Below are 18307 nucleotides of genomic sequence, written 5' to 3'. Positions count from 1 at the left end.
ACACAGAACGCCCCGACACGTCAAAGCCCCGACGCCAGAACACCCCGACACGTCAAAGCCCCAACGCCAGAACGCCCCGACACGTCAAAGCCCCGACGCCAGAACGCCCCGACACGTCAAAGCCCCGACGCATCAAAGCCCCGACGCCAGAACACCCCGACGCCAGAACACCCCGACACGTCAAAGCCCCGACGCCCAGAACACCCGACACGTCAAAGCCCCGACGCATCAAAGCCCCGACGCCAGAACACCCCGACGCCAGAACGCCCCGACACGTCAAAGCCCCGACGTATCAAAGCCCCGACGCCAGAACACCCCGACACGTCAAAGCCCCGACGCCAGAACACCCCGGCACGTCAAAGCCCCGACGCCAGAACACCCCGGCACGTCAAAGCCCCGACGCCAGAACACCCCGACACGTCAAAGCCCCGACGCATCAAAGCCCCGACGCCAGAACACCCCGACGCCAGAACGCCCCGACACGTCAAAGCCCCGACGTATCAAAGCCCCGACGCCAGAACACCCCGACACGTCAAAGCCCCGACGCCAGAACACCCCGGCACGTCAAAGCCCCGACGCCAGAACACCCCGGCACGTCAAAGCCCCGACGCCAGAACACCCCGACACGTCCAAAGCCCCGACGCCAGAACGCCCCGACACGTCCAAAGCCCCGACGCCAGAACACACCCGGCACGTCAAAGCCCCGACGCCAGAACACCCCGGCACGTCAAAGCCCCGACGCCAGAACACCCCGACACGTCAAAGCCCCGACGCCAGAACACCCCGACACGTCAAAGCCCCAACGCCAGAACGCCCCGACACGTCAAAGCCCCAACGCCAGAACGCCCCGACACGTCAAAGCCCCAACACCAGAACGCCCCGACACGTCAAAGCCCCAACACCAGAACGCCCCGACACCAGAACACCCCGACGCCAGAACGCCCCGACACGTCAAAGCCCCGTCGCCAGAACACCCCGACACGTCAAAGCCCCGACGCCAGAACACCCCGACACGTCAAAGCCCCGACGCCAGAACACCCCGACACGTCAAAGCCCCGACGCCAGAACGCCCCGACACGTCAAAGCCCCGACGCCAGAACACCCCGACACGTCAAAGCCCCGACGCCAGAACACCCCGACACGTCAAAGCCCCGACGCCAGAACACCCCGACACGTCAAAGCCCCGACGCCAGAACACCCCGACACGTCAAAGCCCCGACGCATCAAAGCCCCGATGCCAGAACACCCCGACACGTCAAAGCCCCGACGCCAGAACACCCCGACACGTCAAAGCCCCGACGCCAGAACACCCCGACACATCAAAGCCCCGACGCCAGAAACACCCCGACACGTCAAAGCCCCGACGCGTCAAAGCCCCGACGCCAGACCGCCCCGACGCCAGAACACCCCGACACGTCAAAGCCCCGACGCCAGAACACCCCGACACGTCAAAGCCCCGACGCCCAGAACACCCCGACACGTCAAAGCCCCGACGCCAGAACACCCCGACACGTCAAAGCCCCAACGCCAGAACGCCCCGACACGTCAAAGCCCCAACACCAGAACGCCCGACACGTCAAAGCCCCGCGCATCAAAGCCCCGACGCCAGAACACCCCGACGCCAGAACACCCCGACACGTCAAAGCCCCGACGCCAGAACACCCCGACACGTCAAAGCCCCAACACCAGAACGCCCCGACACGTCAAAGCCCCGACGCCAGAACACCCCGACACGTCAAAGACCCGACGCCAGAACACCCCGACACGTCAAAGACCCGACGCCAGAACACCCCGACACGTCAAAGCCCCGACGCGTCAAAGCCCCGACGCCAGAACACCCCGACACGTCAAAGCCCCGACACGTCAAAGCCCCGACGCCAGAACACCCCGACACGTCAAAGCCCCGACGCCAGAACACCCCGACACGTCAAAGCCCCGACGCCAGAACACCCCGACACGTCAAAGCCCCGACGCGTCAAAGCCCCGACGCCAGACCGCCCCGACGCCAGAACACCCCGACACGTCAAAGCCCCGACGCCAGAACACCCCGACACGTCAAAGCCCCGACGCCAGAACACCCCGACACGTCAAAGCCCCGACGCCAGAACACCCCGACACGTCTAAGCCCCAACGCAAGAACGCCCCGACACGTCAAAGCCCCAACACCAGAACGCCCCGACACGTCAAAGCCCCGACGCATCAAAGCCCCGACGCCAGAACACCCCGACGCCAGAACACCCCGACACGTCAAAGCCCCGACGCCCAGAACACCCGACACGTCAAAGCCCCAACACCAGAACGCCCCGACACGTCAAAGCCCCGACGCATCAAAGCCCCGACGCCAGAACACCCCGACGCCAGAACACCCCGACACGTCAAAGCCCCGACGCCAGAACACCCCGACACGTCAAAGCCCCGACGCCAGAACACCCCGACACGTCAAAGCCCCGACGCCAGACCGCCCCGACACGTCAAAGCCCCGACGCCAGAACACCCCGACGCCAGAACACCCCGACACGTCAAAGCCCGACGCCAGAACACCCCGACACGTCAAAGCCCCGACGCCAGAACACCCCGACACGTCAAAGCCCCGACGCCAGAACACCCCGACACGTCAAAGCCCCGACGCCAGAACACCCCGACACGTCAAAGCCCCGACGCCAGAACACCCCGACACGTCAAAGCCCCGACGCGTCAAAGCCCCGACGCCAGACCGCCCGACACGTCAAAGCCCCGACGCCAGAACACCCCGACGCCAGAACACCCCGACACGTCAAAGCCCCGACGCCAGAACACCCCGACACGTCAAAGCCACGACGCCAGAACACCCCGACACGTCAAAGCCCCGACGCCAGAACACCCCGACACGTCAAAGCCCCGACGCCAGAACACCCCGACACGTCAAAGCCCCGACGCCAGACCGCCCCGACACGTCAAAGCCCGACGCCAGAACACCCCGACACGTCAAAGCCCCGACGCCAGAACACCCCGACACGTCAAAGCCCGACGCATCAAAGCCCCGATGCCAGAACACCCCGACACGTCAAAGCCCCGACGCCAGAACACCCCGACACGTCAAAGCCCCGACGCCAGAACACCCCGACACGTCAAAGCCCCGACGCGTCAAAGCCCCGACGCCAGAACACCCCGACGCCAGAACACCCCGACACGTCAAGCCCCGACGCCAGAACACCCCGACACGTCAAAGCCCCGACGCCAGAACACCCCGACACGTCAAAGCCCCGACGCCAGAACGCCCCGACACGTCAAAGCCCCGACGCATCAAAGCCCCGACGCCAGAACACCCCGACGCCAGAACACCCCGACACGTCAAAGCCCCGACGCCAGAACACCCCGACACGTCAAAGCCCCGACGCCAGAACACCCCGGCACGTCAAAGCCCCGACGCCAGAACACCCCGACACGTCAAAGCCCCGACGCCAGAACACCCCGACACGTCAAAGCCCCGACGCCAGAACACCCCGACACGTCAAAGCCCCGACGCGTCAAAGCCCCGACGCCAGACCGCCCCGACACGTCAAAGCCCCGACGCGTCAAAGCCCCGACGCCAGAACACCCCGACACGTCAAAGCCCCGACGCCAGAACACCCCGGCACGTCAAAGCCCCGACGCCAGAACACCCCGACACGTCAAAGCCCCGACGCCAGAACACCCCGACGCGTCAAAGCCCCGACGCCAGACCGCCCCGACACGTCAAAGCCCCGACGCCAGAACACCCCGACGCCAGAACACCCCGACACGTCAAAGCCCCGACGCCAGAACACCCCCGACGCCAGAACACCCCGACACGTCAAAGCCCCGACGCCAGAACACCCCGACACGTCAAAGCCCCGACGCCAGAACACCCCGACACGTCAAAGCCCCGACGCCAGAACACCCCGACACGTCAAAGCCCCGACGCCAGAACACCCCGACACGTCAAAGCCCCGACGCCAGAACGCCCCGACACGTCAAAGCCCCGACGCCAGAACACCCCGACACGTCAAAGCCCCGACGCCAGAACACCCCGACACGTCAAAGCCCCGACGCATCAAAGCCCCGATGCCAGACCGCCCCGACACGTCAAAGCCCCGACGCATCAAAGCCCCGATGCCAGAACACCCCGACGCCAGAACACCCCGACACGTCAAAGCCCCGACGCCAGAACACCCCGACACGTCAAAGCCCCGACGCCAGAACACCCCGACACGTCAAAGCCCCGACGCGTCAAAGCCCCGACGCCAGACCGCCCCGACGCCAGAACACCCCGACACGTCAAAGCCCCGACGCCAGAACACCCCGGACACGTCAAAGCCCCGACGCCAGAACACCCCGACACGTCAAAGCCCCGACGCCAGAACACCCCGACACGTCAAAGCCCCGACGCCAGAACACCCCGACACGTCAAAGCCCCAACGCCAGAACGCCCCGACACGTCAAAGCCCCAACACCAGAACGCCCCGACACGTCAAAGCCCCGACGCCAGAACACCCCGACACGTCAAAGCCCCGACGCCAGAACACCCCGACACGTCAAAGCCCCGACGCCAGAACACCCCGACACGTCAAAGCCCCGACGCCAGAACACCCCGACACGTCAAAGCCCCGACGCCAGAACACCCCGACACGTCAAAGCCCCAACGCCAGAACGCCCCGACACGTCAAAGCCCCAACACCAGAACGCCCCGACACGTCAAAGCCCCGACGCATCAAAGCCCCGACGCCAGAACACCCCGACGCCAGAACACCCCGACACGTCAAAGCCCCGACGCCAGAACACCCCGACACGTCAAAGCCCCAACACCAGAACGCCCCGACACGTCAAAGCCCCGACGCATCAAAGCCCCGACGCCAGAACACCCCGACGCCAGAACACCCCGACACGTCAAAGCCCCGACGCCAGAACACCCCGACACGTCAAAGCCCCGACGCATCAAAGCCCCGACACCAGAACACCCCGACGCCAGAACACCCCGACACGTCAAAGCCCCGACGCCAGAACACCCCGACACGTCAAAGCCCCGACGCCAGAACACCCCGACACGTCAAAGCCCCGACGCGTCAAAGCCCCGACGCCAGACCGCCCCGACACGTCAAAGCCCCGACGCCAGAACACCCCGACGCCAGAACACCCCGACACGTCAAAGCCCCGACGCCAGAACACCCCGACGCCAGAACACCCCGACACGTCAAAGCCCCGACGCCAGAACACCCCGACACGTCAAAGCCCCGACGCCAGAACACCCCGACACGTCAAAGCCCCGACGCCAGAACACCCCGACACGTCAAAGCCCCGACGCCAGAACACCCCGACACGTCAAAGCCCCGACGCGTCAAAGCCCCGATGCCAGAACGCCCCGACACGTCAAAGCCCCGACGCATCAAAGCCCCGACACCAGAACACCCCGACGCCAGAACACCCCGACACGTCAAAGCCCCGACGCCAGAACACCCCGACACGTCAAAGCCCGACGCCAGAACACCCCGACACGTCAAAGCCCCGACGCCAGAACGCCCTGACACCAGAACACCCCGACACGTCAAAGCCCCGACGCCAGAACACCCCGACACGTCAAAGCCCCGACGCGTCAAAGCCCCGACGCCAGACCGCCCCGACACGTCAAAGCCCCGACGCCAGAACGCCCTGACACCAGAACGCCCCGACACGTCAAAGCCCCGACGCCAGAACACCCGGACACATCAAAGCCCCGACGCCAGAACGCCCCGACACGTCAAAGCCCCGACGCCAGAACACCCCGACACGTCAAAGCCCCGACGCCAGAACACCCCGACACGTCAAAGCCCCGACGCCAGAACGCCCCGACACGTCAAAGCCCCGACGCCAGAACGCCCTGACACCAGAACACCCCGACACGTCAAAGCCCCGACGCCAGAACACCCCGACACGTCAAAGCCCCGACGCCAGAACACCCCGACACGTCAAAGCCCCGACGCATCAAAGCCCCGACACCAGAACACCCCGACGCCAGAACACCCCGACACGTCAAAGCCCCGACGCCAGAACACCCCGACACGTCAAAGCCCCGACGCCAGAACACCCCGACACGTCAAAGCCCCGACGCCAGAACGCCCTGACACCAGAACACCCCGACACGTCAAAGCCCCGACGCCAGAACACCCCGACACGTCAAAGCCCCGACGCGTCAAAGCCCCGACGCCAGACCGCCCCGACACGTCAAAGCCCCGACGCCAGAACGCCCTGACACCAGAACGCCCCGACACGTCAAAGCCCCGACGCCAGAACACCCCGACACGTCAAAGCCCCGACACCAGAACACCCCGACACGTCAAAGCCCCGACGCCAGAACGCCCTGACACCAGAACACCCCGACACGTCAAAGCCCCGACGCCAGAACACCCCGACACGTCAAAGCCCCGACGCGTCAAAGCCCCGACGCCAGACCGCCCCGACACGTCAAAGCCCCGACGCCAGAACGCCCTGACACCAGAACGCCCCGACACGTCAAAGCCCCGACGCCAGAACACCCCGACACGTCAAAGCCCCGACGCCAGAACACCCCGACACGTCAAAGCCCCGACACCAGAACACCCCGACACATCAAAGCCCCGACGCCAGAACGCCCCGACACGTCAAAGCCCCGACGCCAGAACACCCCGACACGTCAAAGCCCCGACGCCAGAACACCCCGACACGTCAAAGCCCCGACGCCAGAACGCCCTGACACCAGAACACCCCGACACGTCAAAGCCCCGACGCCAGAACACCCCGACACGTCAAAGCCCCGACGCCAGAACACCCCGACACGTCAAAGCCCCGACGCATCAAAGCCCCGATGCCAGAACGCCCCGACACGTCAAAGCCCCGACGCATCAAAGCCCCGACACCAGAACACCCCGACGCCAGAACACCCCGACACGTCAAAGCCCCGACGCCAGAACACCCCGACACGTCAAAGCCCCGACGCCAGAACACCCCGACACGTCAAAGCCCCGACGCGTCAAAGCCCCGATGCCAGAACGCCCCGACACGTCAAAGCCCCGACGCATCAAAGCCCCGACACCAGAACACCCCGACGCCAGAACACCCCGACGCGTCAAAGCCCCGACGCCAGACCGCCCCGACACGTCAAAGCCCCGACGCCAGAACGCCCCGACACCAGAACGCCCCGACACATCAAAGCCCCGACGCCAGAACGCCCCGACACGTCAAAGCCCCGACGCCAGAACACCCCGACACGTCAAAGCCCCGACGCCAGAACACCCCGACACGTCAAAGCCCCGACGCGTCAAAGCCCCGACGCCAGACCGCCCCGACACGTCAAAGCCCCGACGCCAGAACACCCCGACGCCAGAACACCCCGACACGTCAAAGCCCCGACGCCAGAACACCCCGACGCCAGAACACCCCGACACGTCAAAGCCCCGACGCCAGAACACCCCGACACGTCAAAGCCCCGACACCAGAACACCCCGACGCCAGAACACCCCGACACGTCAAAGCCCCGACGCCAGAACACCCCGACACGTCAAAGCCCCGACGCCAGAACGCCCTGACACCAGAACACCCCGACACGTCAAAGCCCCGACGCCAGAACACCCCGACACGTCAAAGCCCCGACGCGTCAAAGCCCCGACGCCAGACCGCCCCGACACGTCAAAGCCCCGACGCCAGAACGCCCCGACACCAGAACGCCCCGACACATCAAAGCCCCGACGCCAGAACGCCCCGACACGTCAAAGCCCCGACGCCAGAACGCCCCGACACCAGAACGCCCCGACACATCAAAGCCCCGACGCCAGAACGCCCCGACACATCAAAGCCCCGACGCCAGAACGCCCCGACGCCGTGGAGGCGTTGACGCGTCGGCGGCTCTCACCATCATCTTGTTGTCCTTGAAGGCTCCCTCGTAGTACAGGCCGAACTGGGTGACGACCACGCCGGGGCCCGTCCTCTGGTTGTCCTGCCACATGCCCATGTACTTCTCTCCTCTGCACAGACAGCAGAGTGTTTTGGTGAAAAGACGTTCTGACGAGGAGAAGGCCACCGATCCTTCAGCCAATCGGGAGCGTACTTGGTGATGTCGTCGAAGACGCCGTATCCCGTCTTCGCGTCCTGCTGCCACTGGCCGACGAAGACGCTGGGGGACGAGGTGTTGAGCTTCCCGGTGCTCAGCGTGCCGTGGCCGTGCCTCACGCCGTCCTGGAAGGACCCCTCGTAGACCTCGCCGCTGGCGTACCTGAGGAACCAGAGCTCCCCGTTCTGCAGTCTGACCTCTGACCTGTCCTCAGTCCAGGAACGCTGGAGACTCACCGGTAGGTCCCCAGGCCGTGCATTTTCCCGTCCCTCCACTGGCCCTGGTAGACGTCGCTCTTGTTGAGCGTCTTGTTGGGGGAGACGAACTCCCCGAAGCTGCGAGGACACACAGGACCAGGGGGCGGCGGTCAAGTCTGACGAACCAATCAGAGTGAAGAGTGTGTGCCGGGACTCACCCGTCCTCCAGCCCGTCCCTGAACGCTCCGGTGTACGTCCTGCCGTCGGGCCACGTCAGCACTCCCCTGGAAGACCAGATCCCATCAGACCAAGACCAGGTCCCGTCAGACCAAGACCAGGTCCCGTCAGACCAAGACCAGGTCCCGTCAGACCAAGATCAGGTCCCGTCAGACCAAGACCAGGTCCCATCAGACCAAGACCAGGTCCCGTCAGACCAAGATCAGGTCCCGTCAGACCAAGACCAGGTCCCGTCAGACCAAGATCAGGTCCCGTCAGACCAAGACCAGGTCCCGTCAGACCAAGACCAGGTCCCGTCAGACCAAGATCAGGTCCCGTCAGACCAAGATCAGGTCCCGTCAGACCAAGATCAGGTCCCGTCAGACCAAGACCAGGTCCCGTCAGACCAAGACCAGGTCCCGTCAGACCAAGACCAGGTCCCGTCAGACCAAGACCAGGTCCCGTCAGACCGCCGCCGAACAGACCGGGGCCCCGCCCATCAGACCGTGACCCCGAGCAGACCGGCGCGCCCCCCCATCAGACCGCCGCCTCGCCGTTACGGAAAGCCAAAAGAGTCACAATTCGCCACTAATCCAACGCGTCTGATCCTTAAGACGCCGTAAAAGACGCCCGTTTCGACAAATCAAACGCCCGTATTTTATGGCGCTCTTGCCAAAGGCTGTAGAACGTCGGAAAAAACGCCCGCTTTTTTTTTTTCTTTAAAAATGCCCGTTTCTTGATAAAACGCCGTAAAAAACACCGGTTTTATTACAGGAAGACGCGCGTTTTTTACGGCTTTTTATTAAGAAATGGGCGTTTTTTTCAGCGTTCTACAGCCTTCGGCAAGAGCGGCGTAAAATATGCGCCTTTGATTTGTCTGAACATGCGTTTTTTATGGCATCTAATTTAAAAAAACGGGCATTTTTTATGTCGTCTTAAAGCGATACTTGAACATTTTGGCAAATCGGCCCATTTAGCTCAACTCCTCAGTCATCAGAGCAGCAGACTGACTGTTTCTGTGAGGCGAGCTGTTGTTTGTCCAGAGGCGAGTCGGGGAAGGTTTTCGGGACGGACACAATGGAAGTGGACGGTATTTTTGTTCCCCCTCGTCAAACTCATCAAATACACAATCCAACAACCCCACAACACTTTGGTGACACGTTATGATCCGCACATTCACTACGCTGTGGAACACCAACACATAATACTGTAGCGTTACGACGCTGAAGCAAATACTGGGAACTACTTTTTCTTCTGAAATCACTACGCCCAGACGCCATGTTTAGTAAGTAGTTCCGTCTTAGCAGTCTTCACAGAAACAACTCAATCTGGTCATTTTGCATTAATGTTCCACAGCGTAGTGAATGTGTGGATTATAACGTGTCCACCAAAGTGTTTTGGGGTTGTTGGATTGTGTATTTGATGAGTTTGACGAGGGGGAACAAAAATACCGTCCACTTCCATTGTGTCCGTCCTGAAAACCTTCCCCAACTCACCTCTGGATAAACAACAGCTCGCCTCACAAAAAATGTAAGGATGCTGTTCAAATGACTGAGGAGTTGTGCTAAAAGAGCCGATTTGCCAAAATGTTGAAGTATCGCTTTAAGGATCAGACGCCTTGGATTAGTGGTGAAATCTGACTCCGTTGGCGTTCCACACGCCGTGACCCCAGCAGACCACCGCCTCGCCGTGACCCCAGCAGCCGGCACGCCGCCCTACCTGCCGCTGGGCTTCCCGCTCAGCCAGCCTCCGTCATACGTGGCGTCCTTCAGCCGTCCTTCTTTGTAGAAGGTGTAGGACGCCGTCCTGGACAGCGGAGCCCCGCCCCCTCCGTCCTGCCCCGCCCCACCCAGAGCCTGCTCCACCGCCTGGCTGATGGAGCGAAGCCACTTCATCTGGGTGGAGCACAGAGGTCACACAGAGGTCGCACAGAGGTCACACAGAGGTCGCACAGAGATCGCAGAGGTCACACAGAGACTGCAGAGGTTACACAGAGGTCACACAGAGGTCACACAGAGGTCACACAGAGGTCACACAGAGGTCACACAGAGGTCACACAGAGGTCGCACAGAGATCGCAGAGGTCACACAGAGACTGCAGAGGTTACACAGAGGTCACACAGAGGTCGCACAGAGGTCGCACAGAGATCGCAGAGGTCACACAGAGACTGCAGAGGTTACACAGAGGTCACACAGAGGTCACACAGAGGTCACACAGAGGTCGCACAGAGGTCACACAGAGGTCGCACAGAGATCGCAGAGGTCACACAGAGACTGCAGAGGTTACACAGAGGTCACACAGAGGTCGCACAGAGGTCGCACAGAGATCGCAGAGGTCACACAGAGACTGCAGAGGTTACACAGAGGTCACACAGAGGTCACAGAGGTCGCACAGAGATCGCAGAGGTCACACAGAGACTGCAGAGGTTACACAGAGGTCACACAGAGGTCACATGGAGGTCGCACAGGTTGCAGAGGTCACACAGAGGACAGAGGTCACATGGAGGTCATACAGGGGACAGAGGTCACACAGAGGTCACACAGAGATTGCAGCGGTCACAAAGAGGTCGCACAGACCGACCTTCTCTGAGGACGACGAGGCCAGCAGTGTGAACGTCTCCTCTGGTGTGACCACCTTCAGTCCAAACCTACACACACACACACACACACACACACACACACACACACACACACACACACACACACACACACACTCAGGGATTCATCTCACACTGATAGACAGCATGTGAACCGAGCACCGTTCTGTGTCCAGATGTGACGGTCCAGTCCAGAAGACACAACACTTACAGTCCGTCCTCCTCGGGGACAGGCTCCACCCACAGAGTGGACACAGGGAAGACATGATGGGTGGAGAACTGGAGGAGGAGAAGAGGACAAACAGCAGTCAGCAGGGAGGACAGGAGGTCCAACAGGAGGACCGGAGGTCCAACAGGAGTGACGATGACGAGTAATGAAGGAACAACAGGAGGAAGAGATGAGACTCCTGCCACATCACATCACATACTGCTACTACTACTACTACTACTAGTACTACTACTAGTACTACTACTGCTGCCACTACTGCTGCAGTTACTCTTACTGCTGCTGTTAGTTACTGCCGGTGGAGCGCCACCTGCTGGTCACTGCCAGTGGAGGGCTGTCTAAACCTGGCACCCTGCAGGACTCTCCAGAGAGCAGGAACATGACAGGAAGCAACGCCGCACCTTTGAACGTGTGACTTCACATGAAAACATGCATGCTATCGTGCAACGCTGAACGTGATGCTGTCAAAAGTCATTTTTTAAATAATGAGATGAGAAACTAAACTCCCCACAGACGTCCTCCACATTTCAATCCACTGGCTCAGACTTCAACAGCTGCTGCAGACGGACCAACACAGAACTTCTGTCCAGCTGCACAACAAGCCTGTAGCGCCGCATTATGTAATCATGGAATACATTTTCACATCATTATGTAATAACTTGCCGCATTTTATAATAAAATTCTTGAACGCAATGTGTAACAAAGTTTGCCGCATTTTGTAATAAGTTGTTCCATATTGCACCGGTTATTACAAAATGCGAGTGTTAAAATTTTTTTGGAAGAAAATGTAATAACTTGGTGCATTATGTAATAAACCACCAAAATGTGTCTTAATTTAAAAAAAATATTAAAAATTATTTTTTATTGCGTTCAAGAATTTTATTACAAAATGTGGCAAGTTATTACATAATGATGTGAAAATTTATTCCATTATTACATAATGTGGCGCTACAAAGCCTGAAGCAAAGCAGGACCAGGGGACGGAGGACCAGGGGTGCAGGACGACACGAGGACGGGACCACAGACAGCAGTGCAGCTAATGGAGAACACCAGCATCACAAGTCAAGGCTCCACCAGGCTCCGCCAGGCTCCACCAGGCTCCGTCAGGCTCCGTCAGGCTCCGTCAGGCTCCGTCAGGCTCGGCCAGGCTCCACCAGGCTCCGGCAGGCTCCGTCAGGCTCGGCCAGGCTCCACCAGGCTCCGGCAGGCTCCGTCAGGCTCCGTCAGGCTCCGTCAGGCTCGGCCAGGCTCCGCCAGGCTCCACCAGGCTCCGTCAGGCTCGGCCAGGCTCCGCCAGGCTCCACCAGGCTCCACCAGGCTCCACCAGGCTCCGTCAGGCTCGGCCAGGCTCCGCCAGGCTCCGGCAGGCTCCGCCAGGCTCCGTCAGGCTCCGCCAGGCTCGGTCAGGCTCCGTCAGGCTCCGACAGGCTCGGTCAGGCTCCGTCAGGCTCCGCCAAGCTCGGCCAGGCTCGGTCAGGCTCGGCCAGGCTCGGTCAGGCTCCGCCAGGCTCCGGCAGGCTCCGTCAGGCTCCGTCAGGCTCGGCCAGGCTCGGTCAGGCTCCGCCAGGCTCCGTCAGGCTCGGCCAGGCTCGGTCAGGCTCCGCCAGGCTCCGTCAGGCTCGGCCAGGCTCCGTCAGGCTCCGCCAGGCTCCGCCAGGCTCGGCCAGGCTCGGTCAGGCTCCGCCAGGCTCCGTCAGGCTCCGTCAGGCTCGGCCAGGCTCGGCCAGGCTCGGCCAGGCTCCGTCAGGCTCCGTCAGGCTCGGCCAGGCTCGGCCAGGCTCGGCCAGGCTCCGTCAGGCTCCGTCAGGCTCGGCCAGGCTCGGCCAGGCTCGGCCAGGCTCGGCCAGGCTCCGCCAGGCTCGGCCAGGCTCGGCCAGGCTCCGTCAGGCTCGGCCAGGCTCGGCCAGGCTCGGCCAGGCTCGGCCAGGCTCCGTCAGGCTCCGTCAGGCTCGGCCAGGCTCGGCCAGGCTCGGCCAGGCTCCGTCAGGCTCCGTCAGGCTCGGCCAGGCTCGGCCAGGCTCAGCCAGGCTCCACCAGGCTCCGTCAGGCTCGGCCAGGCTCGGCCAGGCTCGGCCAGGCTCCGTCAGGCTCCGTCAGGCTCGGCCAGGCTCGGCCAGGCTCCGTCAGGCTCCGTCAGGCTCGGCCAGGCTCGGCCAGGCTCAGCCAGGCTCCACCAGGCTCCGTCAGGCTCGGCCAGGCTCGGCCAGGCTCAGCCAGGCTCCACCAGGCTCCGTCAGGCTCGGCCAGGCTCGGCCAGGCTCGGCCAGGCTCCACCAGGCTCGGCCAGGCTCCGTCAGGCTCGGCCAGGCTCGGCCAGGCTCGGCCAGGCTCCGTCAGGCTCCGTCAGGCTCGGCCAGGCTCCGTCAGGCTCCGCCAGGCTCCGTCAGGCTCCGCCAGGCTCCGGCAGGCTCCGCCAGGCTCCGTCAGGCTCGGCCAGGCTCCGTCAGGCTCGGTCAGGCTCGGTCAGGCTCGGCCAGGCTCGGCCAGGCTCCGCCAGGCTCCGCCAGGCTCGGCCAGGTTCTTCATCTCATCAACTATGTGAACTTAAAGCAAATGAAGCGGAGATGGAGCCTTGCTTGTGATGGTGCGTCCTCGAACAGCAGGGGGGCGAGTGGGGGCCAGGAGGATGGGGGGAACCAGGAAGACTAAACCTATGGAAAGCCAACAGTCACAATTCGCCACTAATCCAACGTGTCTGATCCTTAAAACGCCGTAAGAAACGACCGTTTTTTTAAATAAAACAGACGTAAAAAACACCCATTTTTTATAGCGCTATAAAAACGCCCATTTTTTAATAAAACGGCGTAAAAAATGCACGTTTTTTAATAAAACGCCGGAAAAACGTCAGTTTTTTAGTAACACCATAAAAAATGCCCATTTTTAATAAAACGCATGTAAAATATGTGCGTTTGCTGAAGGCTGTGGAACGCCGTAAAAACGCCCGTTTTTTAATAAAACTCCGCCCACCTGAAGCCAGAGCACCACGACTCCTTCAACCACCTCTTCTCCATCAACAACCTCACGTCCTCCGAGCATCAGCGTCACCAAATGGACCTGAAGACTTACGAAACGGGTGTTTTTTACGGCGTCTTAAGGATCAGACACGCTGGATTAGTGGCGAATTGTGACTGTTGGCTTCCATATAAACCCTCATCCTGCAGCCACTCGCCATCATGAACGGCCTTCAGGCTTCAAGTGATACAGGAAGTGTGCTCTGAAACAGGAAGTGTCTTCACTGATGCCGCTCGGACTGGCAGGTCAAACTGAATTGTAGTCCATGTTTTTCCGGGCGGACGTGAAAACTATCATAACTACAATCGATTTATTCCTTTGTCTCTTTTTCAGTGGTGATATAAAATATGCACAATGCTGGTGAGTCTGTAACCTTAATTTACTGATCGATCCAGACCTCTGAGGTCCTCAGGAAGAGGTCTACTGAGTGATCCAGACCTCTGAGGTCCTCAGGAAGAGGTCTACTGAGTGATCTAGACCTCTGAGGTGCTCAGGAAGAGGTCTACTGAGTGATCCAGACCCCTGAGGTCCTCAGGAAGAGGTCTACTGAGTGATCCAGACCTCTGAGGTCCTCAGGAAGAGGTCTACTGAGTGATCCAGACCTCTGAGGTCCTCAGGAAGAGGTCTACTGAGTGATCTAGACCTCTGAGGTCCTCAGGAAGAGGTCTACTGAGTGATCCAGACCTCTGAGGTCCTCAGGAAGAGGTCTACTGAGTGATCCAGACCTCTGAGGTCCTCAGGAAGAGGTCTACTGAGTGATCCAGACCTCTGAGTTCCTCAGGAAGAGGTCTACTGAGTGATCCAGACCTCTGAGGTCCTCAGGAAGAGGTCTACTGAGTGATCCAGACCTCTGAGGTCCTCACCTTTGGAGGAAACTTCCTGCAGACTGGAGACTCGCTCTTCTTTTCAAACCAGGTCTTAAAGCATCAGTAAAGGTGGTCTGGAGGGTTTTCCAGGGGATTTAGTGAGTTTTAGCGCCTTTTTGAACGATGTGAATGCGCCAGAGCGTCCGTCCTGCTCCTCCAGAGGAAACCACCATCAAACACTGGCGGCGAGCTCAGACAGCTGGCCTGAGGCGGCGAGCTGTCCACAGCTCTCCACTCTCTCTCGGCCATGTTGGAATCATGCGGTGAAATCAGCACGGAATGGTTGAAAGGGGACCAGGAGTGAGCTAGCCAGGTGAGCTAGCCAGGAGTGAGCTAGCCAGGTGAGCTAGCCAGGAGTGAGCTCGCCAGGTGAGCTAGCCAGGTGAGCTAGCCAGGAGTGAGCTAGCCAGGTGAGCTAGCCAGCTGAGCTAGCCAGGAGTGAGCTAGCCAGGTGAGCTAGCCAGGAGTGCGCTAGCCAGGTGAGCTAGCCAGGTGAGCTAGCCAGGAGTGAGCTAGCCAGGTGAGCTAGCCAGCTGAGCTAGCCAGGAGTGAGCTAGCCAGGTGAGCTAGCCAGGAGTGCGCTAGCCAGGTGAGCTAGCCAGGTGAGCTAGCCAGGAGTGAGCTAGCCAGAAGTGAGCTAGCCAGGTGAGCTAGCCAGGAGTGAGCTAGCCAGAAGTGAGCTAGCCAGAAGTGAGCTAGCCAGGTGAGCTAGCCAGGAGTGAGCTAGCCAGGTGAGCTAGCCAGGAGTGCGCTAGCCAGGTGAGCTAGCCAGGTGAGCTAGCCAGGAGTGAGCTCGCCAGGTGAGCTAGCCAGGTGAGCTAGCCAGGAGTGAGCTAGCCAGGTGAGCTAGCCAGCTGAGCTAGCCAGGAGTGAGCTAGCCAGAAGTGAGCTAGCCAGAAGTGAGCTAGCCAGGTGAGCTAGCCAGGTGCAGCACACTGAAGGCCTTCAGCAGAGTGCCGCGGTGGTGAGCCACTAGTTCAGAGGATCCACCCAGAAGGACGGAGAACCCTCCAGACCTCCAGTACCCGAGGCGTTCCAGAAAAACACTTCCTGTTCTACATCTCACAACATCTCTCTGTCAGTGTTTCATAATCCTGACTTCTGAGGACTGGGACACTTGGAGAGGTCCGATGGGGGGGGGGGTCCAGTAGGAGAGGGGTCAGGTTTAGTGGGGGAGGGGGGGAGGAGCAGGGGGAGGGGGTGGTCTGATGGGGCAGGAGCAGGGGGAGGTCCAGTAGGAGAGGGGGGAGGAGCAGGGGGAGGTTTAGTGGGGGAGGCGGGGGGGAGGGGGGAGGTCCGATGGGGGAGGGGGGTAATGTTCCACTGAGGTTCTGCACTCTGCATACTTACAAGGTTTTTATAAGGCGCCACGCCCTGACAGCACGGAGGCAAGCAAGCACACACACACACACACACACACACACACACACACACACACACACACACACACACGTTTCAAACAGAGGTTCAGAGTGTGACTGGAGTGAAGGAGGGAGTGAGTCAGTGTAGACTGGAGTGTGGAGCAGGACTGTCACACTCAGATCCTAGAGGGTTCTCCACGTTCTCCACGTTCTCCATGTTCTTCTGCTCCACCACAGCTGGATGTGGTGGAACTTTCAATCAAGCTGTCTGCCTGCAGGAGCTTCACCACATCCAGCTGTGGAGCAGAACACAGAGAACACAGAGAACACAGAACACAGAGAACAGAGAACAGAGAACACAGAGAACAGAGAACACAGAGAACACAGAACACAGAGAACACAGAGAACAGAGAACACAGAGAACCGAGAACACAGAACACAGAGAACACAGAGAACACAGAGAACAGAGAACACAGAACACAGAGAACAGAGAACACAGAGAACCGAGAACACAGAACACAGAGAACACAGAGAACACAGAGAACAGAGAACAGAGAACACAGAGAACAGAGAACACAGAGAGCAGAGGATATGGAGAACCCACCGGGATCTGAGTCAGACCCTGCTGGTCTGGAGGATCTGAGGGTGTGTAGCCGTGAGGAGTGTGTGTCACTGTGTAGTGAGTAGAGTGTGTCAATGTGTAGTAGTGTGTAGTAGTGGCTTGCAGTGTGTAGTAGTGGCTTGCAGTGTGTAGTAGTATGTAGCAGTGTGTAGAGTGTAGCAGTGTGTAGCAGTGTGTAGAGTGTAGCAGTGTGTATCAGTGTGTAGCAGTGTGTAGAGTGTATCAGTGTGTAGTAGTGTGTAGAGTGTATCAGAGTGTAGCAGTGTGTAGTAGTGTGCAGAGTGTATCAGAGTGTATCAGAGTGTAGCAGTGTGTAGCAGTGTGTATCAGTGTGTATCAGTGTGTATCAGTGTGTAGTGCGAGTCAGTTGGGGATGCGGCGGTCCGCTTGCCACGGAACAACACGCCCTAGTGGACGGCGAGTTTTCAGTTTTGCGATTCATTCATACAGCTGCTTTACAGCCCATGGTGTGTGTGTGTGTGTGTGTGTGTGTGTGTGTGTGTGTGTGTGTGTGTACCGGTCTGGACAGGTGAACCCCCCAGCGAGGTAACGTCCAGTCGCTGCTGCTCACACGCTGCAGTAACTGTCAAATTGCAGCAATAGTTGCCAGGTTTGCTGATTATCAGCTGCTTTAGGCTCCTGATTCTGAAAAGTCGCTTGTCAATGTTGGCAGGCGTGAGTTCAGTTGAGCATGATATGATACAGGACACCAGGGATGATGTCATTTTACCATGAGATGATATGATACAGGACACCAGGGATGATGTCATTTTACCATGAGATGATATGATACAGGACACCAGGGATGATGTCATTTTACCATGAGATGATATGATACAGGACACCTGGGATGATGTCATTTTACCATGAGATGATATGATACAGGACACCAGGGATGATGTCATTTTACCATGAGATGATATGATACAGGACACCAGGGATGATGTCATTTTACCATGAGATGATATGATACAGGACACCAGGGATGATGTCATTTTACTATGAGATGATATGATACAGGACACCAGGGATGATGTCATTTTACCATGAGATGATATGATACAGGACACCAGGGATGATGTCATTTTACTATGAGATGATATGATACAGGACACCAGGGATGATGTCATTTTGTCAAATGATGATGATGATGAT

General features: G+C 59.7%; 1 protein-coding gene across 1 annotated transcript in view; it reads right to left on the bottom strand.

Annotated features, from left to right (window-relative positions):
- Positions 1–18307, bottom strand: part of LOC115383911 (alsin-like) — a 44971-nt gene that overhangs the window by 6140 nt on the left and 20524 nt on the right. The window contains 8 exon segments of the mRNA XM_030086113.1: positions 7842–7970; positions 8054–8218; positions 8293–8391; positions 8472–8537; positions 10189–10364; positions 11050–11116; positions 11277–11344; positions 16520–16543. Of these exon segments, the coding sequence (XP_029941973.1) occupies positions 7842–7970; positions 8054–8218; positions 8293–8391; positions 8472–8537; positions 10189–10364; positions 11050–11116; positions 11277–11344; positions 16520–16543 (794 nt within the window).

Source organism: Salarias fasciatus, assembly GCF_902148845.1.
Source record: "Salarias fasciatus chromosome 23 unlocalized genomic scaffold, fSalaFa1.1 super_scaffold_20, whole genome shotgun sequence".
Lineage (NCBI taxonomy): Eukaryota > Metazoa > Chordata > Actinopteri > Blenniiformes > Blenniidae > Salarias > Salarias fasciatus.
This window is presented reverse-complemented; position numbering and strand designations above follow the sequence as displayed.